Below are 18,664 nucleotides of genomic sequence, written 5' to 3'. Positions count from 1 at the left end.
AATATCCAGTTGGTTTTGGTGGTCTACACTTGTTAGCCCTGCCTACATACCATTACAAACTCCAACGAAATTACGCTTTTCGACCACCTCCCGCCCTACCTGCCATTGCCAAGTAGCAGAATAGCATATTCTTGGACACACAATTTATCAAAGTAGCGTTTGAATTTAGCAGGGAGGCTTAAGGTCTTCCTCCCAGTCCCAGTATGGTATGCACACAAAGAACATTGCAGAGAAGAAAATGACTTCAATTATATTCCAAACATCAAATTGACAAAAAGACAGAGAGAGACACCCCCATGCTATTCATATTTCTTGCTTCTCTTTTTTCTTTTCTTTCAAGAAAAGGAAAAAAAAAAAAAAAAAAAAAAAACCATGTTTCTAGTTGTCCCTCCTATCCTAACCATCAAAAACCAAAATACTCTTGCATCCATTAAATCTCTCATTCTGAGTCACTTTCCATACTTCCCATTGCCTTCAATCCTCTAGGTCTCTGCATCAAATAATTCCCAAATCAGTATTTACCTATTTAAAGGACTACATTTTGATTAAAGTTCATTTTCATGGAGTCGCTTTTCTTACGACCCAAAAAAGAAATGGAAACCCCAAATTCAAATCTGTTATACAGCTAATAGATGTGCAAATATAATATTGAAGAAAAAAAAATCTATGGAAGGAAATCAAAGAACAAAGGAGCACCTTTTTGGAAGCCTTCTTTTCCCTAACTTCATACCTCTCCTGGCACAAATCTGTTAACCATGCGCCTGGACTTACCAACTGCACATACAATTAAAAGAAAAAAAAAATCCAAGAAATCAAGCAATCCTAGCGCAAGGGGACCAAAAAAGAAAAAATCCAGTTCCCAGCAGTAGATATATTGAGTAGACTTACAAGTAGAGTTTTTTGTATCAGCTTGGCTCTTTTCTTAGGTCTTTGAGGAGGCTTGCATCCTTTCATAGCCATGAAGTCCTCTTCCTTCTCTTTGCTAGACAATGAAATAAATAGTTTAGGCCATACCAGACCCTTATCTTCCTTCACATTATCCATCAAAACCTTGCCATTGTCATCCAATGCCAATGATCCCCTCGTTGTGTAGTATCGATCTTCTTTCTCTGGTGATGATACTGATGACTTCCTATTGTTCATTGGCAACTCAGAATTCCTATAACCACACACAATGCATAATAAAATCAGCACTTTTGACAAATTCTGCATGACTTTCTAGAAATAACAAAAAGGAATATGAAAGTCAAAAGCAATTGTAATCTAGAAACAATTACTTCAACCTCAAACAGATTTATAATTTCAACTCTTTCCTTTTTCTGTTTTTGCACATTCTCCAACTAGACAGTCTAAAACCCAGTAAAACATCATTCATCATCAGCCAAAACATCCTAAATTAGTTCTAATGACTCATTTCTTAAGCATACAACTACAAATAAATAAAGCATACAAGCAAATAAATTGTACATTTCTTAAGCAAGCCAAAGACTGAAATGTTTTCCAAAGCCTTGTTTAGTTAACAGTAAAATACAAGACAAGTGAAGAAACAATGCCATAACAAATGCTTTCAACCAAATTCATTTTATGCATTCTCACAGATATATGGAATTTTCTTTACATTGAGGCTTAAAGGGTGTGGGCGGGTTACGATTCTTACTTGATGACACGAGGAGATTCTTTCTCGGCATTGACAACACGAGATGTGAATTTCTTCTTTGGCAAAGAATCAATTGGTTTAGATTTGTTGGCCAAGTTTTGGTCTTTTTTCACTTTCACACATCTAAGCCTCTTTTTGGTTCCCCATTGCAACACAAAATCCGTTTCTGTAGCTGTTTGACTCTTCTTTTCCTTCTCCATTCTCTCTCTCTCTCTGCAACAAAATTTGGAAGAAACTGTGAGGAATTATTCATAAATCATAGCAAAAGACAGGAAATTTGGACACTATTTCCACAAAATAAAAGAGAAGGAAATTTTGACGAAAATTGGATTTTCTATTGGCAAATAAAAAGGAAGTGAAATTAGTAACAGACTCAGACGAAATTTTGCCACTAACCATAGTTACATAAATCTGGGAGTTCTTATAATTAGCAAATCAATACGAAGTAAGTGGAAAAGGGAAAGTGTCAGAAACAAAAAGGGAGGAGCCAATGAGGTTGGATTAATATACAAGTTTGAATTAATAGACTCAATGATGTTGGAAAATCAGTGTTCACCTCAAGATCTGTCGTCAATCCAATGGAATCTACAAAAATTTATCTCCAATCATCCTGCATTTTAAGACATGGGCAAAATCAATGACTTACAACTGTTTGGTTGCTGAGAAAATAAGAAAAGAAGAAACAGAAAATTTGGAAATCTCCAATCAGAATCCTCATAACATTTTCTCAACAACCAAAAAAAAAAAACATAAATCCAAGAGAGAGACAGAGAGAGAGAGACTCATTACATTATGTATTGGCACCACAGCAGCTGCAGCAGCAAAAACTGCAGAAGATTTTGAATATTTGCTTTGGTTACTGAGAAAAGGATGATTTTCTCGAGAAAATCAAACAGTGAAAGATAAATTTGTTAAGATTGCTGAGTGTGTTTTAGATTTTCAATATGATTGCAAACAAATCCAAAAATCGGCGCTTTCTCTGTTATCTTCACCAAAACTCTCAGCTATTTGCTTCTATCTTTCTTTCCACCCCACACCCGATTTCTTTAATTTATTTGTTACATTTTTCATATTTATTTATTTAGCAATTTAATGATGACCGTGCGATGTAAAATGAACGGATGGATGAGTTTCCCTCCAATTGGGATGCTTTGCCAGGGGACTAGGTCTTTCAAGTCACAAGTTAAAAGGCCTCCGTTTCTGAGTCGTCCAGGGGGAAGTCCTGCCATTTTGGCCGTTGACCTTTCCCCTACAAGTTTACTTGCTTTTGGTTTTTCAATTTCTTCATTTTATTTAGTTTTTAACAATCTCCTTTTGACGCCCTAGGAACCATCTTGGATGAAAATTTTGTTGGATTTATGTGGATTGTTCCGTGTGTCAGAGTTTCTCTTTGATGGAGTTGTGATGCTCATAGGAGAAATTTGGCTGGCAGTAGTGGAGATTCGATGCCGATGAGGTCACCTTGTCTGTCAGAGCGTCGCATGTAAGGTCCTAACTGTGCCAAGCGGTTTAAAAGTCTGTCTAGCACCGGCCCAAGTTCTTGTTCTAAGTCTATGTTTGTTGCATTTCTCCCGTCCATCTGGTTAGCAAGTTTTAGAAGCTGGGGAGACTTTGGTTTGTATGAGGTGATTCTGCTCCCATGAAGTTGATGATTGGCCCCCACTGTATGGTTTGAGTTTTTTTTGCCAAGCTTTCCCCTCTGGAGGCCAATGGAGTGATGCCAATGAAGAAAGATCGCAATTCTACTCTACTGAAGAGGGTGTTCGCGTCTTACCCTCTTAGTTTAAGGTTTCATATTTGTTAGGATTTGGACCGTCTTGGGCTTGGGCTTGGGCTTGGGCTTGGGCTTGGACTTGGGTGGGAGTTATTGTCATATTTTATTTCTAGTGAACTTAGGTCTTTGTAAGCTTATTTCTTATAATGAAATATGTTTTTCTAATAAAAAAAAAGTCTTTCAAGTCATGTGGCACATGACTTGGCTCCTTCTACATTTCCTATTTGATAACTAAAAATCCAATAAAAAAAACTTGGGGGGTGGGGGTTAGCCATTGGGCTTAATTTGCACAAATGCCAATGGAGCCCGTTGGGGCAGAAATTGCTTTTCTCGTCCCTACTCCACATGAGTTTTGGGTTGAGATATACTTTCTCGTCAGGGAGCGAGATGGAAATGGGCAAGTTTCCTTGTGGAGACTTTTCTTTTTATTTTTTTATTTTTTCATTTTAATTTATCTTTATTTTCATCAAAACTCTATGCTCTTTTGCTTCTTTTTATCTTTCTTTTTATCCTATATTTGATTTTTTTATTTAATTTGTTACATTTTTCATATTTATTTATTTAACAATTTAGTGGTGACCGTGCGATGTACAATGGACGGATGGTTGACTTTCCCTTCAATTGAGATGCTTTCTCATGGAACAAGGCCGTTCAAGTCACGTGGCACGTGACTCGGCTCTTACAGCATTTCCTCTATTATGGTCCTGTTTGTCAATAATTTTTAAAATAATATTTAATATTTTGATAATAAAAATATTATATTTCTTATTTATATTAATTGGTGGCATAATATTTATATTAATATTTATAAATTAAAATAGTGATTAATGAAAAATTATTCATCCTAATTTTTAGAGATTTAAGAAGCATTTTGACTAGGGTTAATAAAATTATTTTACTATTTTAATATTTAACAACTAATTTAATAGTTATTTTTGCCGAATATTTCTATTTTAATAGCTATATAAAAAGCTAACAACTAATAACTAATATATAACCGCTAGTAAAACAGCTAACAACTATTAAAATAGCTAAAAACTACTAGAACAGCTAATATTGCCGAATAAGTCCTATAACTAAAAGTCCCAAAAACTTTTAACATAAGTTTTAAGCTTTTAAGCATTTAAAATTTCAAGTATTTACATTCATGATTAAAGTAATTATAAGTGATTAATAAATAGTTGATGTGTTTGATAAAAAATAATTTATAAGCATGTTTATTGTTAAAATTATTAAAAAGGATATTAATGAAAACTGTGTTGAAATTTGAAAAACTAAATGAAGAAAATATTATAAAATATTTAGTCAAACTATTTTAAAAGCACAAAAATAAAAATGTAGTCTCTCAACTTATTATTTTTTTAATTTATAAGTCTAAAAAATGTTATAAATAAACATGTAAACATTGTTTTAGAGCTTATAAGCTAGGTTATAAGACAAAAACCCACTTAATTGAGTAATAAGTAATCATTTAAAAAATTTTGAGGTGAGGGATTCTTGTCCATTAGTGACAGAGCTCTTGCTCATATAGTTGAAGGCACCCTTTGTGGTGTAGGTGTAGTGTTGTAATAGTAAATGTATTGGGTTATGTCTAGAGGAGACTGTGAGGGACTAACTAATATATTTACTATGAGCAGTTTGATATTGTATGGGTTCTCTTGGGTGTAGTTGGGTTGATGGGTAGTATAGCTTGACATGCCCGTATATGTAGTCCCATGTTAAGAGGGTGAACCACATAAATATTGTTAGTAGTATGCCCTAGAACATATCATTTTGTATGTATCTGGTATATATTTCATTAATAAAAGGCAATTACACTTTTCTGTTTACATAATTTGTTTATGTGTAATTGAAAAGGTCCATCAATATTTTGTTAGAAATTCTATTCTTAAGTTGTTAAGAATATGAATGACAATATTTCTAGTACAAAGTATTATAAATTAGTTCACAATCGAGGATACTTCACAAAAGGACATGACTTATCTAGAAAAATTGTAATTATGTTTGTTCCCAAAGTATTAATATGAGATATTAATAAGTTATAGTGGTGAGTCACATGCCACATAACAAATATGATAGACACTTATACATGATAAGTAGGCTGAACCAGTGACGCTTATGACAAGTACGTGGAGTTTACTCTTGTCAGTGCATTGTCATATCTCATATCAGTGCATATAATCTTTTGACATGAGATAACACAGTTATCTTGTATATTGGTGGTTTGAGTTTGATACTGCTTTCATACTCGTACTATGTAGAGTATATGGGCATGTGTTGGCTCTTACTAGTTATATAGAGGTAGGTGTTAGTCAAGATGGGATCCGTTACCCTAAGTAAATAGAGATAAAATCCTATGTTCATTTAATTATTCTTGATGATTCAAGTTCCTGGCCAGGACAAATAGACTTAGCCAGAAAAGAGCTTCTGACAAGAAAGTTTGATTAATTAATAATTTGAATTAAAAGAGAATATAATATTCATAGCAAATGGAGTTTGATATTAACCATGATTCCAGCTAGAATTGGATTTTGTAACGAAGAGATTTTAGTGCATGGTAATATATGATTAAAGGTTCATTTAAGGTATTCCTTATTATTGATTGGGTAGCCATGGCACGCTATGCTAGGTGTTAACCATGATCTATGAGATGCTTAAAATGATTTAGAGAAATCCTTTATAGTAAAAAAAGAATTCTAATGATATTAAGAATTGATATCATTTCTCATTGCCAATTAGAATGAGCCTAGTAAGTCACACATATACACAAGTAAATCACCAAGTGAATTATGATTTAATTGATTAATTAAAGAGTTTAATTAATTAATTAAATAGGTTTGATTTTCAATCAGATTGTAAAATCCCTAGCATGACTTAAAATCAAATCTAAGTTGTTGGATGTATGATATAAACAAAATGGTAAAATTAATTAATGAAGATTAATTAATTAATTTATTTATATATGATATAAATTAATTTGAAGGAGAAATTACAATCTTGGATTGAGAACTCAAAATTGTAGACAAGGGGCAAAATGATAATTTTGCACATGGTAACACGTGGCACCATGAGATGGTGACACGTGGTACTAATTAAGGAGTGCCATTTGTCTTCCATGTGATGGAAGATGAAACATGATGATTTATTCTTGGCTTGACACTTGTTTTAATGAGATTGAGACGAATATAAAGCAAGATTAGTTCATGGCTTGATATGTGGCACCAATTAGTTAGATTTTGTCTCTTATAAAAAAATGCAAGACAAGAAGAAGAAGCAATCTTCTTCTTCCTCTCTTCTTGTTGGACGGCACAAGAGGCTCTGTCTCTCCCTTCTTCTTTTCTTCCATTAACAAGTGAGAGAAAGCTTTGTTTCTCCTTGAATCAAAACACTAGGAATTGTTTCTAATGCACTATACATCCATAGAACCTTACCTAAAGTAAAACCCCAAAAGGTCAAGTGGTTGGCAAGCAATCAAAGAGAGATTTGGGGTTGCCAAAGGGTGTCTTGGTGTGCTTGTGGTGGAGAAGCTAGAGGGGCAACACTTAGAGCCTAAGGAGCACCCAAAGGGAGTAAGAAGTATTGATTCAGCGCCTTGGAGGTTAGTTGAACTTCATTCCTCTTTTAATTAGCATTTAATGTGATTAAATACTAAACACCAATCCTTAATGGCAAATGAACTAATAAAGCATGCTAAAAGGTGTTTTGGCATGCCCATGGGCATTGGAGGTTGGCTAGGTACATAATTAATATGGTATGCTAGCATGTAACCCTAGATAAATTTTTGAATTCTAACCTACTAATGGCCCAAACCCACGCTTCCCAAGCCTTCAAATATATTGGTGTTTGTATGTTTGTTTTATTTCTTTGTAATTTACATACTTTCGCGGTGCACAACAAATTGGTATGAGAGCATGGGGATAATCTTGGTGAGTTTGGTTGAAGGTGGAGCTGCTGCGACATGTAAAAGTCGCACATACAATAATAGTGATGATGGAGAGTTGAAATTGAAATGGAGCTCTTGATGCAAAATCAAGAAGATTGATGACGCAAAAATTTTTTGAATAAAGAAGTAAGTTACACCCAAGATGAAGATTAGAGAGATTGATGATTTGAATGATTCAAGCTCAAGCATAGAGATGTGATGATTGAAGGCACCCAAAAATTTGAGGTATGCAATGGTTGATGGATTGCGAGTCAAGATAGAGATTGTTAGAATTATGACTCAAAATCCTAGTGGGATTTGGAGATATCTTTTCCCAATTTGAGTTAGAGAAATATTCCTCAATTGGATGGAGGTATATTTCCTATATTGAGTAGAACTCTTATTTTAATGTTGTTCCTAAATTAAGTGGGACTCCTAATCAGATTAAAATTGAAGGAATTAACACAATCAATAGGATAATAGTGGAAAATGTTATTCGGCTTTTAGCTCATAAAGTGAGGCTGTTGCCCATTGTAGAGAGGGGTCTTGCCAATTACTGAGGATTTGGCTCTGCCCATTGATGAATGGCACTTGCCCATTGCAGTGGAGAGAGGCTTCGGTTTAAGGTGGAGTAAGGACATAGAATTCAAGAAGAAGGGATTATTATCCATTGGTGAGAGGACTCTTGCCTATATAGTTGAAGGCACCCTTTATGGTGTAGGTGTAGTGTTATAATAGCAAATATATTAGGTTATGTCTAGAGGAGACTGAGAGGGACTAACTAATATATTTACTATGAGCAGTTTGATATTATATAGGTTCTTTTGGGTGTAATTGAGTTGATGATTAGTATAACTACAAGCTTATAATGATGATTTATTTATTGTTGATAGTGAAAAATGACATACCCGTGAATGTAGCCCCATGTTAAGATAGTGAACCGCATAAATATATTGGTATTTTATATATTTACTTTATTTTTTTATAGTTTACACGCTTCCACAGTGCACAACAGTTACTTAATAAATAAAAGTGTAGGCTATATAGTGGCAAACCGAAGCTTTAAAAGAAAATATAAAGAAAAAAAAAACCATCATGTAAACTATCTTTTATTTACATGATGGTTCATATTTTATGTTGTATAAAGAAAGATTTTGACTGTTTTACTTATATACAAAAGAGCAAAGATTCTAATTGGATTTATGGATCTCCATTTATATTAACATCATTTGATTTTTTGAATTGAAAAGAATTCTTATTTCTTTACAATCGATGCTTAGGAGATAAAATATTTTTAACAACAAATAAATCATAATATTTTTGTTTCTATTTTTAATTATAATTTGATGTCTTTTAATAGATTCGGTAAAATTATTTTTATGAATATAAAATTTGTCTGTATTTTTCATTGATTTGTTGTTTGTTCTTACAAACTAATAAGATACCTACTAAACAGGCTTATATAAAATGGATGCTCTAAATATTTTAAAAAAAAAAAGCTATTCTAACCGAAAAAATTGCATTTGTTACAAATTCATACTAATCTACAAATTTTTCTGAATTTTGATGCAAAAGATTTAAAGATGGAATTAAAAGTTTTGATAATATATCTATATCCAGTTATATTCCTTTTGATCAATACAATACAATTATATATATATATATATATATATATATATATATATATATATATATATATATATATATTGTAATTTATTAATTGGTTATTATAATATTTATCGGTATAATTTTACTATAAATCATGGAAATTATGATAACCTTCTAATTTTAAATGATTTTTTTTATCACACTAATTAGTGGGTTTATAAATTATAAATATAGAAAAGAAATATATTTACAGTAAGATACAAATATTTTAACATATTTATTCTTAATTTAATTTAGAACACTATACACAAAGGATATCTTAATAAAAAAATATATTTATTATATTTTGGTACAATATATGCATATGTTATATTTTAAATATAACATGTATTTAAATATAAAATATATTAGCTATTTAAATATAAAATTTGGATATAAAAATTATTTTAATAAAACAAAACATTAGGATTTAATTGTTTTAAATTGAAAATATAATTAAAGATATTTTAATTATTTTTGCTATAGTTAATGATAAATTAGCCAAATTTGGATAGAAGGACTAAGTTTTGGACAAAGCAAAACTTGATGGACTAAGTCATTTCAAATTGACAATAGAAGGACTAAGTTGTGATTTTAGCAAACTTGGAAAATAACTTGTAATTACCTAAAAATTTACTCAATGATACAGCCGCATATACGTCCACTTGAAAGTCCATGACCACTTGAGCAACTTGGGCAACCCTAGCTACCATGCTAGCACCTGGAGAACATATTTAACTCAATTAACCTCCATTGCCATGTAACACATGTCAGAATATTATGTGTATGTGCACCTTTTATATGCTATTTAAAAAATAGTTTGAATAAGTTTGTTCATCTATTTTAGAGTTTTTATAATTAAAAGAGTAAATTATTAATTGGTCCTTAATTATAGCATAATTAATATCTTAATCCTTGTATTTATAGAAATACTTTTTACTTGCTGGCTTTTGATTTTGTATACTAATTGATTGTATGTCTATTTTAGCCATTAGTGTGATGTAAAAAGTCAAAAATACCATTTGCATAATAATAATAATAATAATAATAATAATAATAATAATTTAAGTAACGATATGAAATATATTCAACTTTAAAATATAACATAAAATCTAATCAATTTTTAAATTTTGTACAGTAAAATCTCTTTAACCTTCAATTACCAGTTTTTCAATTAGACACTGACATTGATAGTTTCATTATTGAGTTTAGTAAATATTTCTCTTTTCTCTCTCAAATCATATGTAAATTGAATCATTTTTCTCTTTATAGACAAAATAATTTTTTATACGTAAAGAGAATAATTTTACACTTTGTGCTATGCAGGAGCTATTCACATCAGTTTCTAACTGAAAAATCAGTAATTAAAAGTTAGAGAGATTTTACTGTGTAAAATTTAAAAGTTTAGGAGAATTTTATGTTACATTTTAAAGTTAAAGAATTGTAGTGTTACAACTATATAAGTTTAAGAGTAGTTATTGAAATTTATCCATATTTTCTATATATCTTGACAATTAAAAAAAAAGAAAGAAAAACTCCATATATCTTTTATGCATCTTTAAAACAATAATCGAAAGTAAAAAAAATCGCTGCAAAATTTTCAATATCAAATTCGCATTTGTTTTCAAAAAAAAAAAATATATTATATGTAAAAATATTATATGAAATATTATATGTAAAAATAGTATGTTTTATGAAATACATGTATAAATATTTTTATATTTTAATAAAAATGTTAAAATTTAAAAAATGACTTAATTTTTTTTCTAAGAAAATATTTTTAATTGATTATTATTTTAAATATTAAAAAATATAAAAAATATTAATATTTTTCACAAAACAAAATTATTTATTGTTTGGATAATTTGTTCAAGTCATAATCAACATATCTAATTAATAATTACGTATAGTTAACATAAATAATTAAAATATAAAAAAAATAACACTCCATAATTTTATTTAATAATAATTTAAAAAATAAAAAACTAGTTTTTAATTAAGCGCAAAGAAAACGTTATGGCAAGCACTTCAAGATAGAAGGCTGCAATTTTGCTTGTGAAATAATAGCAATGACTATCTTTTCTAGTCAGCTACCAATAAGCAAAAAATGGCTTTATTAAAGCCACTTTAGTGCAAAACTTTAATTCTTCAGTAAAAAAGGGTGGAAAATTGAAATAAAGGAAAAAAATGTCACACCAAAGGTTAGCTGGAACCCAACTATTTGGCTGAATCCTCCCAGGTTATCTTTTGAATCTGAAATTTCTGGATTGAATTGCTTACTCTTCGTATACCTGTCAACTTACTGTATATCTTTGCTTTCGTTCGAAGGCCAGATAGACACGGTTTCATTCCAGGCCAGGTGATTTTTACATTTATATATATAAACTTTTCCTTTTTTTTTTTAATTTTATTTTTCAGGATTTGATAATTTTTTCTATAGATTAGATTACAAAATCCCTCAAATTTAGGTTAATTAATTTCACAGGTAAAAGTACAGATAAGATCATGGCAAGTGTAGATGCTTTGATTTCTCCACTGGTGCAGCAACTGTTGACAGTCGCTACCAACCATGCTCAATATGTATTTGAGTTTAGCCATCAGTTCAAGGTCATGAAGGCCAGGCTTCAACATATTAAGGACTTACTTGGAGACAGTGATAACCGCAATAAGGAAATCGTGCAGACAACCTTGGCTACATTCAGAGATTTTATGTTTGAAGCAGATGATATTTTGACTGATTGCCTAATCAGAGAAGAATACCGCAAGAATCATATCTTCTTTCGTTGTCAAACAGGCATTAAACTGAAGGATATTAATAGCAGGATGAAGGAGATGGAGGATATTTTGGGTGTTCATTTGAAAAAACCTAGAGATGGAAGGAGCAGCCATGAGGATGACACAGAGCAGTTCACAAGAATTACATCGCAGGATTATTACGAAGGTGATATAGTTGAAGTTGAAAATGATGTGAAAAAGATAGAAAAGTGGATTCTTCGAGAAGACTACAAGCTTCTAAAGATTGGCATTGTGGGGATGGGGGGTTTGGGAAAAACCACCATCTCCAAGAAAATTTTTAATGATACTGTTGTACGCGATCATTTTAATCAGAAGATATGGGTGTCAGTGTCTTCAAGTTTTAGAATGGAGGTGATCTTGAGAAGCATCTTGGAACAATCAGGAGAAAAATCTGTAGAACAATCACAGGAAGGTGGCCAATCAGGACAAATATCAGCAGTGGCTGATCCGAGTCAATTGTTACATAAAGTTATTTCTCTGTTAAAAGAAAAAACTTGTCTCATTATTTTCGATGATATTTGGGGGGAGAAGGGGGGTCTTGATTTGTGGAAGAAATTTTTTTCGTCCGATCTTCCAGAGTCAGATTGTAAAAGAAGTTGCTTTATTATCACCACAAGAAACAAAGATGTTACATCTGCTATCACAGCCGATGAAATTCATCAGCCAAGTTTTCTTGATGATGAAAAAAGTTGGTTATTGTTCTCTAAGCATGCATTTCGCAAGATTCAGGAGCAAAGCCTTCGTGAAAAATTTGAAGAAGTGGGCAAGTTAATTGTGCCCAAATGTGGGGGGCTTCCACTGGCGATCAAGACAATAGGAGGTTTGCTGGGATCCAAAACTCATTCTCTTAATGAGTGGAGGAAAATTTCTGAGCAATGTTCTGTGCTCAACATCACAGAGGAAAATTCAGATGTAATGAAATCTCTCAAACTGAGCTACGATGCACTTCCGCCTGACCTAAAACAATGTCTACTGTGTTTTTCCATTTATCCTGAAGACTTTGATATACAAGCCGAAAAGTTAATCCATTGGTGGATCGGAGAGGGTCTCATCCAAGGAAAAGACTCAAACACAGCAATCGAAATAGGCTTCAAACAACTAAGTAAGCTGGTCAGTAGATGCCTGGTTGAAGTTGTGGATACGAGAGGTTATGATGGAAGAGTCTACAGTTGCAAAATGCATGATCTGGTGCGAGATTTGACCCTTGAGATGGCAAAAGATGAGAAATTTTGCAGCTTTGATCATGAACATAAGCAAGAATTGACCCAATGTTCTCGATGGTTGGGTTTCACAAGTGAAATGGATGCACAATCCTTGAGCAAAACTCCAAAGCTCAGAGCTTTGCTGCGGACAACTAACAATCTAACTCAACCCCATAAGAATTTGGGTTCACTCTGTTCACTAAGGGCACTTGACTTGTCTAATAATAAGCTAGACAAGGTTGCTTTTAAGAATCTCCTGAGTTCGATTAGTTCCCTGGAACGCCTTTCTTATCTAAATCTGAGTGGATCCAAGGGCCTAGAAGAAGTTCCTGATTCTATTAAAAAACTCCGAAACCTCCAGATCTTGGTTTTAAGTGGATGCACCAAGCTATCCAAGCTAAGCTCTTCAATCACTTCTCTGAAGAGGTTGATTATCTTGGACCTAAGCTCTTGTGACAAGCTTCCATACCTGCCTCGTGGACTAGGGAGTCTCTCCCAGCTTCAAGAATTATCAGGATTAAGACTAGCTAGTCAGAGTAACAGAAAAAGCTGTCAACTTCCGGAACTTGGAAAACTAGGCGAGTTAAGAATCCTGCGAATGCATTTAAGTAAAGATAGTGACATAACAAGTTCGGATGTCCTATCTAAGGTCGAGAAACTCAAGGTTCTAGCCATTGATTTATGCACTGAAAGTTTAGACGGAAAAAGTATGCAAGAGATGCTAGATAAGCTTCCACCTCCACAAGGACTTGAGGAGCTGTATCTCAGGCTTTACCGTCATGATACTTTGCCGAAGTGGGTTAATCCTCAGTTTCTTCCCAAATTGGTATATCTTTGTATTGAGGATGGAAATCTGTTGGATATCTGCGCAGGTGAAACCACTTGGAACCTTGAGGGTTTGCGTTTGAATCTGTTGCCATATTTGAAGAAGGACTGGAACATATTGAGGAAGGAGATGCCTTGCTTGCGCTATGCAGAGGTTAGTGATTGTAATCAAATAGACAATTTCCAGAGAGCTGATCATCAGGAATACAAGCCGAGGATCTGGAGGGCATAATCAACACTCATTAATCATCCATGGATTTGGTGCCGTTGCATGAAATGAAGTAACTGAATGCTTATGGATTGTGATGTTGTTACGTTTGCTTTAGAAGTGTTCAGAATTCAGTTACATGTGTAATATATGGATGTGATTTTGTGCGTTGGAATTGGAGGCACGGTATGCAAATTAAGTATCTTAATAACTTGTTGAAATCCAATGGAATGTGCTGCTTTTTTCATGTAGTAATCCAATAAGGGGTTCTATTCTTCTCTATGGTTAGAATCTTTGTTCCTGTATCAAAATGCTTTGCATGGCATGATTGAACATCTGCTTCGAAGAATGGATTGAATGACGTGAATTGGTTAGCTAGGAGTGGCCACGGTTCACGAACCGCCGGTTACGGTTCCTCAACCGCCGGTTTAGGTTTAATGAAATCATGAACTTGAACCAAACCGCCAGGAGACGGTTCCTGAACCGCCGGTTCCGGTTTGAGCCCCGGTTTAAAACAGTTTGAAGGGCGGTTAAAAAAAAAAACGGTTCAAGACAGTTTGGAGGACGGTTTAAAAGTGTTTAGAGATGGGTTAAGAGTAGCTTAGACAAAAAAAATTAAAAAAAAAATTTATTGATTCAAAATTTAAGTTATATTTGTAAAAATATTTTAATTTTTCTTAAAAATCTTTCAATCAAAATAAAATAAGAAAAAAAAGAAACAAAATAATTTATCTTTAAGATAAATTTAATAAATAAAGACTTGAACCTGATTAAAAAACTACAGATGAAATTAATTTTTTTTAAAGAAATTAACAAAAAGTGTATGAATTTAATTTTGCCTAAATATCCCTTTAGGATTTAGAGGAATAAAAATTTCTAGTTTTATTACTTGTCTTTTTTTTTTAATTATATAATAATTGATAATTAAAAAGTATAAAAGAGAAAAAAAATTAAAATAGAAGGTATTGGAAATTTTATTGAGGATTTAAAGTAATAACAAAGTAATTGAGATAGTATTGAAAATTTCAGTAAGTATATAAAATAATAAAGTAGGAAAATTGAGAGAGTATTGGAAATTAAAATGAGTGTAGAAAATAATTATTTAGAGAATTTGAAAAAAATTGAAAAAATATTAAGAATTGAAAAAAATGCAGAGAATAATTGTGTAGAGAATTAATGATATATATAAATGAATTAGGAGCGAGGTAACTTATTTATTGAATTTTTTTTATATTTAAATCACCAGTTTAATCCGATTTGAAATCGTCGGTTCAATCTGGTTTAGAACTATCGATTCACGGTTTTTAAAAAATATGAACCTGAACCAAACCGCAGAAGGACAGTTTCGGTCCGGTTCGAAACCAATTCTGATTTTGATCGATTTTGGTCTGATTTTGACCGAACCGGTTTTGGTTCGGTTTCGGTTCAAAACCGAACCATGGCCACCCCTATGTTAGCTGCTTCAATAGCTAAAGGAGTTTATATATATATATATATATATATATATATATATATATATATATATATAACTCTGATAAAGATTTAAATTCAAGAATTTATTATTCTACCAATAATTGTACTACTATCGAACTAAAGATTAGGTTAGATCAAGGAGTTTTAGAATAAACTGCATGTAGATGTTTCTTTTAATTAAAGTGTTGAAAACAAATTAGAATGTAATAATATCGATTCATATAGATATTAAAGAAAAGGTTGTTTGTTGATTCAAATGCTGTAACTATGGGATAAGGATAGCAAAAGGGAAAGAGGAAAAAACTGAAAATTTCACATGATACTTTTAATTGAAAAATAAATATGATTTATTACCTGCGAAATCTTCAACGAAAAGCATACTTAGTTCTATTTTAAGAAATTTCCTTCCTAGGAATACCTGGAAGCATAGTGAAAAGTTTGCCTATTCAATTCTCAGGTTGGCAGGTTTTCTTTATAATTAAGTCCTTGAGATATAATAAAATCTACAAATTAGTCTTTGTATATTTTATAGTAATAATTTAGCTCTCAAATTTTTTTTTTAATAAATTAGTCTATACCTTTTAAATTGACTGCTAACTGCTTTTCAATTTAAAACAATTTAGTCCTAAAGTTTTATTTTATTAACAAAATAGTCCCTGAAATTTTGTTTATTATCAATATAATTCCTATATCAAAATTTTGTATTTAAGTGATTATTTCTTTTATATTTAAATAATTATATAAAATTATAAAATATAAAATTAATTAATTTTAATAAAATATAAAATATAGAATTATTAACAAAGCAGTCCTTGAAATTTTGTTTTATTAGCAAAATAGTCCAAATTTTATATTTAAGCAATTATTTATTTAATATTTAAATAATTATATAAAATCATAAAATAAATATAATTATTTAAAGGGAAAATCACGAAAAAAAACCAAAATCTTTGCTAATTTTACAATTCTACCTATCATTTTTTTTAACAATTACATCTCAACCTTTTGGGAACGAATTAATTGCACCCTACAATTAACTTCCTATAATGGCAGGGTGCAACTAATTCGTCCCTAAAAGTTTAGGGTGCAATTGTTAAAAAAAGAGGATAGAGTACAATTGTAAAAACAAAAAAAGGACAGGATGCAATTGTTAAAAAAAGAAAATGACAAGGTGCAATTGTAAAAATAGTGAATTGAAATTTAAAAAATTATTTTCAAAAAGTTATTGAAAAATTTTCTATTATACAATTTCATATAGGCTGGGGTTGGAATTAATTAAAATTTAAAAGATTTATTTTTTGAAATTTTTATTTAATACAAAATATAATGATTATTAAATATTGTAAATATTATGAGATATCTAAATGAAGTAATTATTAACTAATGAAAATAATAAAAATTAATGTCTTATTCTAATGATGAATGTGACACTTATTAATAATAAATAGTATGAAAATAATTTCTTTTAACATGAAATTATAAAATAAAATTTAACAAAAAATTAAACTAAAATTGATAAAATTATTATATTTCGCTAATAAGAAATATTTTGAAAACGTTAATAATATAATAACTTATTTTTCATAAGTAAAAAATTTACATTAGAATTAAAATAGAAAAGTCTTAACTATTTTAGGGCCATGACCTCTTCAATGTTAGGGAAGCATATATATTTTGCATGACTTAAATTTCACTAGTCATAATACTTAGAAAATAAGAGGATGAAAAATAACTAGAGAAAAAATATATATATATATATATATATATAGAGAGAGAGAGAGAGAGAGAGGGAGAGGGAGAGGGAGAGGGAGAAGAGAAAATAAAAAATAAAAAAAAAGAGAAAGAAAAATAAATATTTTTTTTATCTTATTTAGAGAGAAAATAAGAAAAGTTGTAAAATAAATGTTTTTACGAAATTACCATTTCAAAACAAAAAATTCAAACCTTTCACAATTTTTACGATTGTTCCCTATCCTTCGTTTTTAAACAATTACACCTTGACTTTTTGGCATTAAATTAATTATACTCTGTCGTTAACTGCCCTCGTTAATGGCAATTAATGATATGGTACAAGTAATTAATTCCCAAAAGGTTACGGTGCTATTGTTAAAAAAAAAAATATTGGTAAAATTGTAAAAATTGAAAAAAGTTAAAGAGTTTGTTTAGCTATTTTCCTTTATTTAAATGTAAAAGTAATAATTGCTTAAATATAAAATTTTGTTGTAAAGACTATTTTACTAATAAAGTAAAATTTTATTGATTAAATTATTTTAAATTGAAAAGCAGTTAATGGAATGGATTAATTTATTAATAAAATTTAAATTTAAAGATTAAATTATTTCTGAAAAACAAACTAGGGATTAACCTTTAAGCTTTGTTATATCTCAAGGACTTAATTGTAAATTACCCTATCATTAAATAAAGTTCACTTAAACAAAAATTTCAGTCTAATTAAATAAGTATATTATTTTATAGTCAAATAAATTCACCTAATAAAAATTTCAACTCAATTTATTTTAATAGTTGGTTTGTTTTAGAGGGTGTTTGACTTAACATATAAAAATCAGCTTATAAGTTAATTTGAGTTTATAAGCATTTAAAATTTTAAATAATTATATGTTTGGTTAAAGTGCAATGTGTTTGGTAAATAAAGAAATTTATTATCAAAATGACTAAAATGATATTAAATGAGATTTATAATGAAATATTAAAAATTAAATGAACATAATATATTAAAATAGTTAGTCAAATTAGCTTATAAGTATAAAACTTACAAGCACCAAAATAAAAAGTTAAGTCCCCAACTTATTTTTTTCAGCTCATAAACTCAACTTATAAATTGGTTTGATTAGCTTATAAATTGGTTTGACTAGCTTATAAATTAAAACAAACACTCTTTCAGTAAGTAGTAATGTTGCTTTGCTTAACAGTACTGAAATTATCTTCTGTAAAAGGCTTATTAGCCAAATAAATACAAACTTTTAGTTGGTTGCTAATTATATCCAAAACTTTTAATTTTTGATAATTTAATCATCACTTTCAAAATTGAAATATTTTTTATTCAAAATTTAAAAACCGATTTGGAGATTTTGATTTTTTATATCTTAATTGTTGTGTGGCATGCCATATCTAATTTTTTTAATTTGATTCATCTCTCTCT

The 18,664-nt window shown here is 30.5% G+C and overlaps 2 protein-coding genes across 3 annotated transcripts; one reads left to right on the top strand and one right to left on the bottom strand.

Moving 5' to 3' along the window:
- Positions 1-232: 232 nt before the first annotated feature.
- On the bottom strand, positions 233-2,707 carry LOC110637839 (uncharacterized). Of its 2 annotated transcripts, none has more exons than XM_058145634.1 (6): positions 2,447-2,707; positions 2,214-2,316; positions 1,658-1,892; positions 889-1,159; positions 697-774; positions 233-490 (listed from the first exon to the last, which is right to left on the bottom strand). In XM_058145634.1, exons 3-6 carry the CDS (start codon positions 1,855-1,857, stop codon positions 440-442), a joined length of 600 nt encoding a protein of 199 aa, XP_058001617.1. In that variant the 5' UTR covers positions 1,858-1,892; positions 2,214-2,316; positions 2,447-2,707; the 3' UTR covers positions 233-439. The 2 variants fall into 2 exon arrangements, with proteins under 2 accessions (XP_058001617.1, XP_021643876.2); XM_021788184.2 differs by having other exon boundaries at positions 2,214-2,267.
- An 8,538-nt stretch (positions 2,708-11,245) lies between these two features.
- LOC110633268 (disease resistance RPP13-like protein 4) lies at positions 11,246-14,278 on the top strand. Its single transcript, XM_021781785.2, has 2 exons — positions 11,246-11,359; positions 11,486-14,278. The coding sequence occupies exon 2, from the start codon at positions 11,506-11,508 to the stop codon at positions 14,053-14,055; it is 2,550 nt and encodes an 849-aa protein (XP_021637477.2). The 5' UTR covers positions 11,246-11,359; positions 11,486-11,505; the 3' UTR covers positions 14,056-14,278.
- The last annotated feature ends 4,386 nt before the right edge of the window (positions 14,279-18,664 follow it).

The sequence above is a fragment of the Hevea brasiliensis genome, chromosome 4, assembly GCF_030052815.1.
Source record: "Hevea brasiliensis isolate MT/VB/25A 57/8 chromosome 4, ASM3005281v1, whole genome shotgun sequence".
In the NCBI taxonomy this organism is placed as follows: Eukaryota; Viridiplantae; Streptophyta; class Magnoliopsida; order Malpighiales; family Euphorbiaceae; genus Hevea; species Hevea brasiliensis.
The sequence above is the reverse complement of the archived record's forward strand: the minus strand, read 5'-3'. Positions and strand labels throughout refer to the sequence as shown.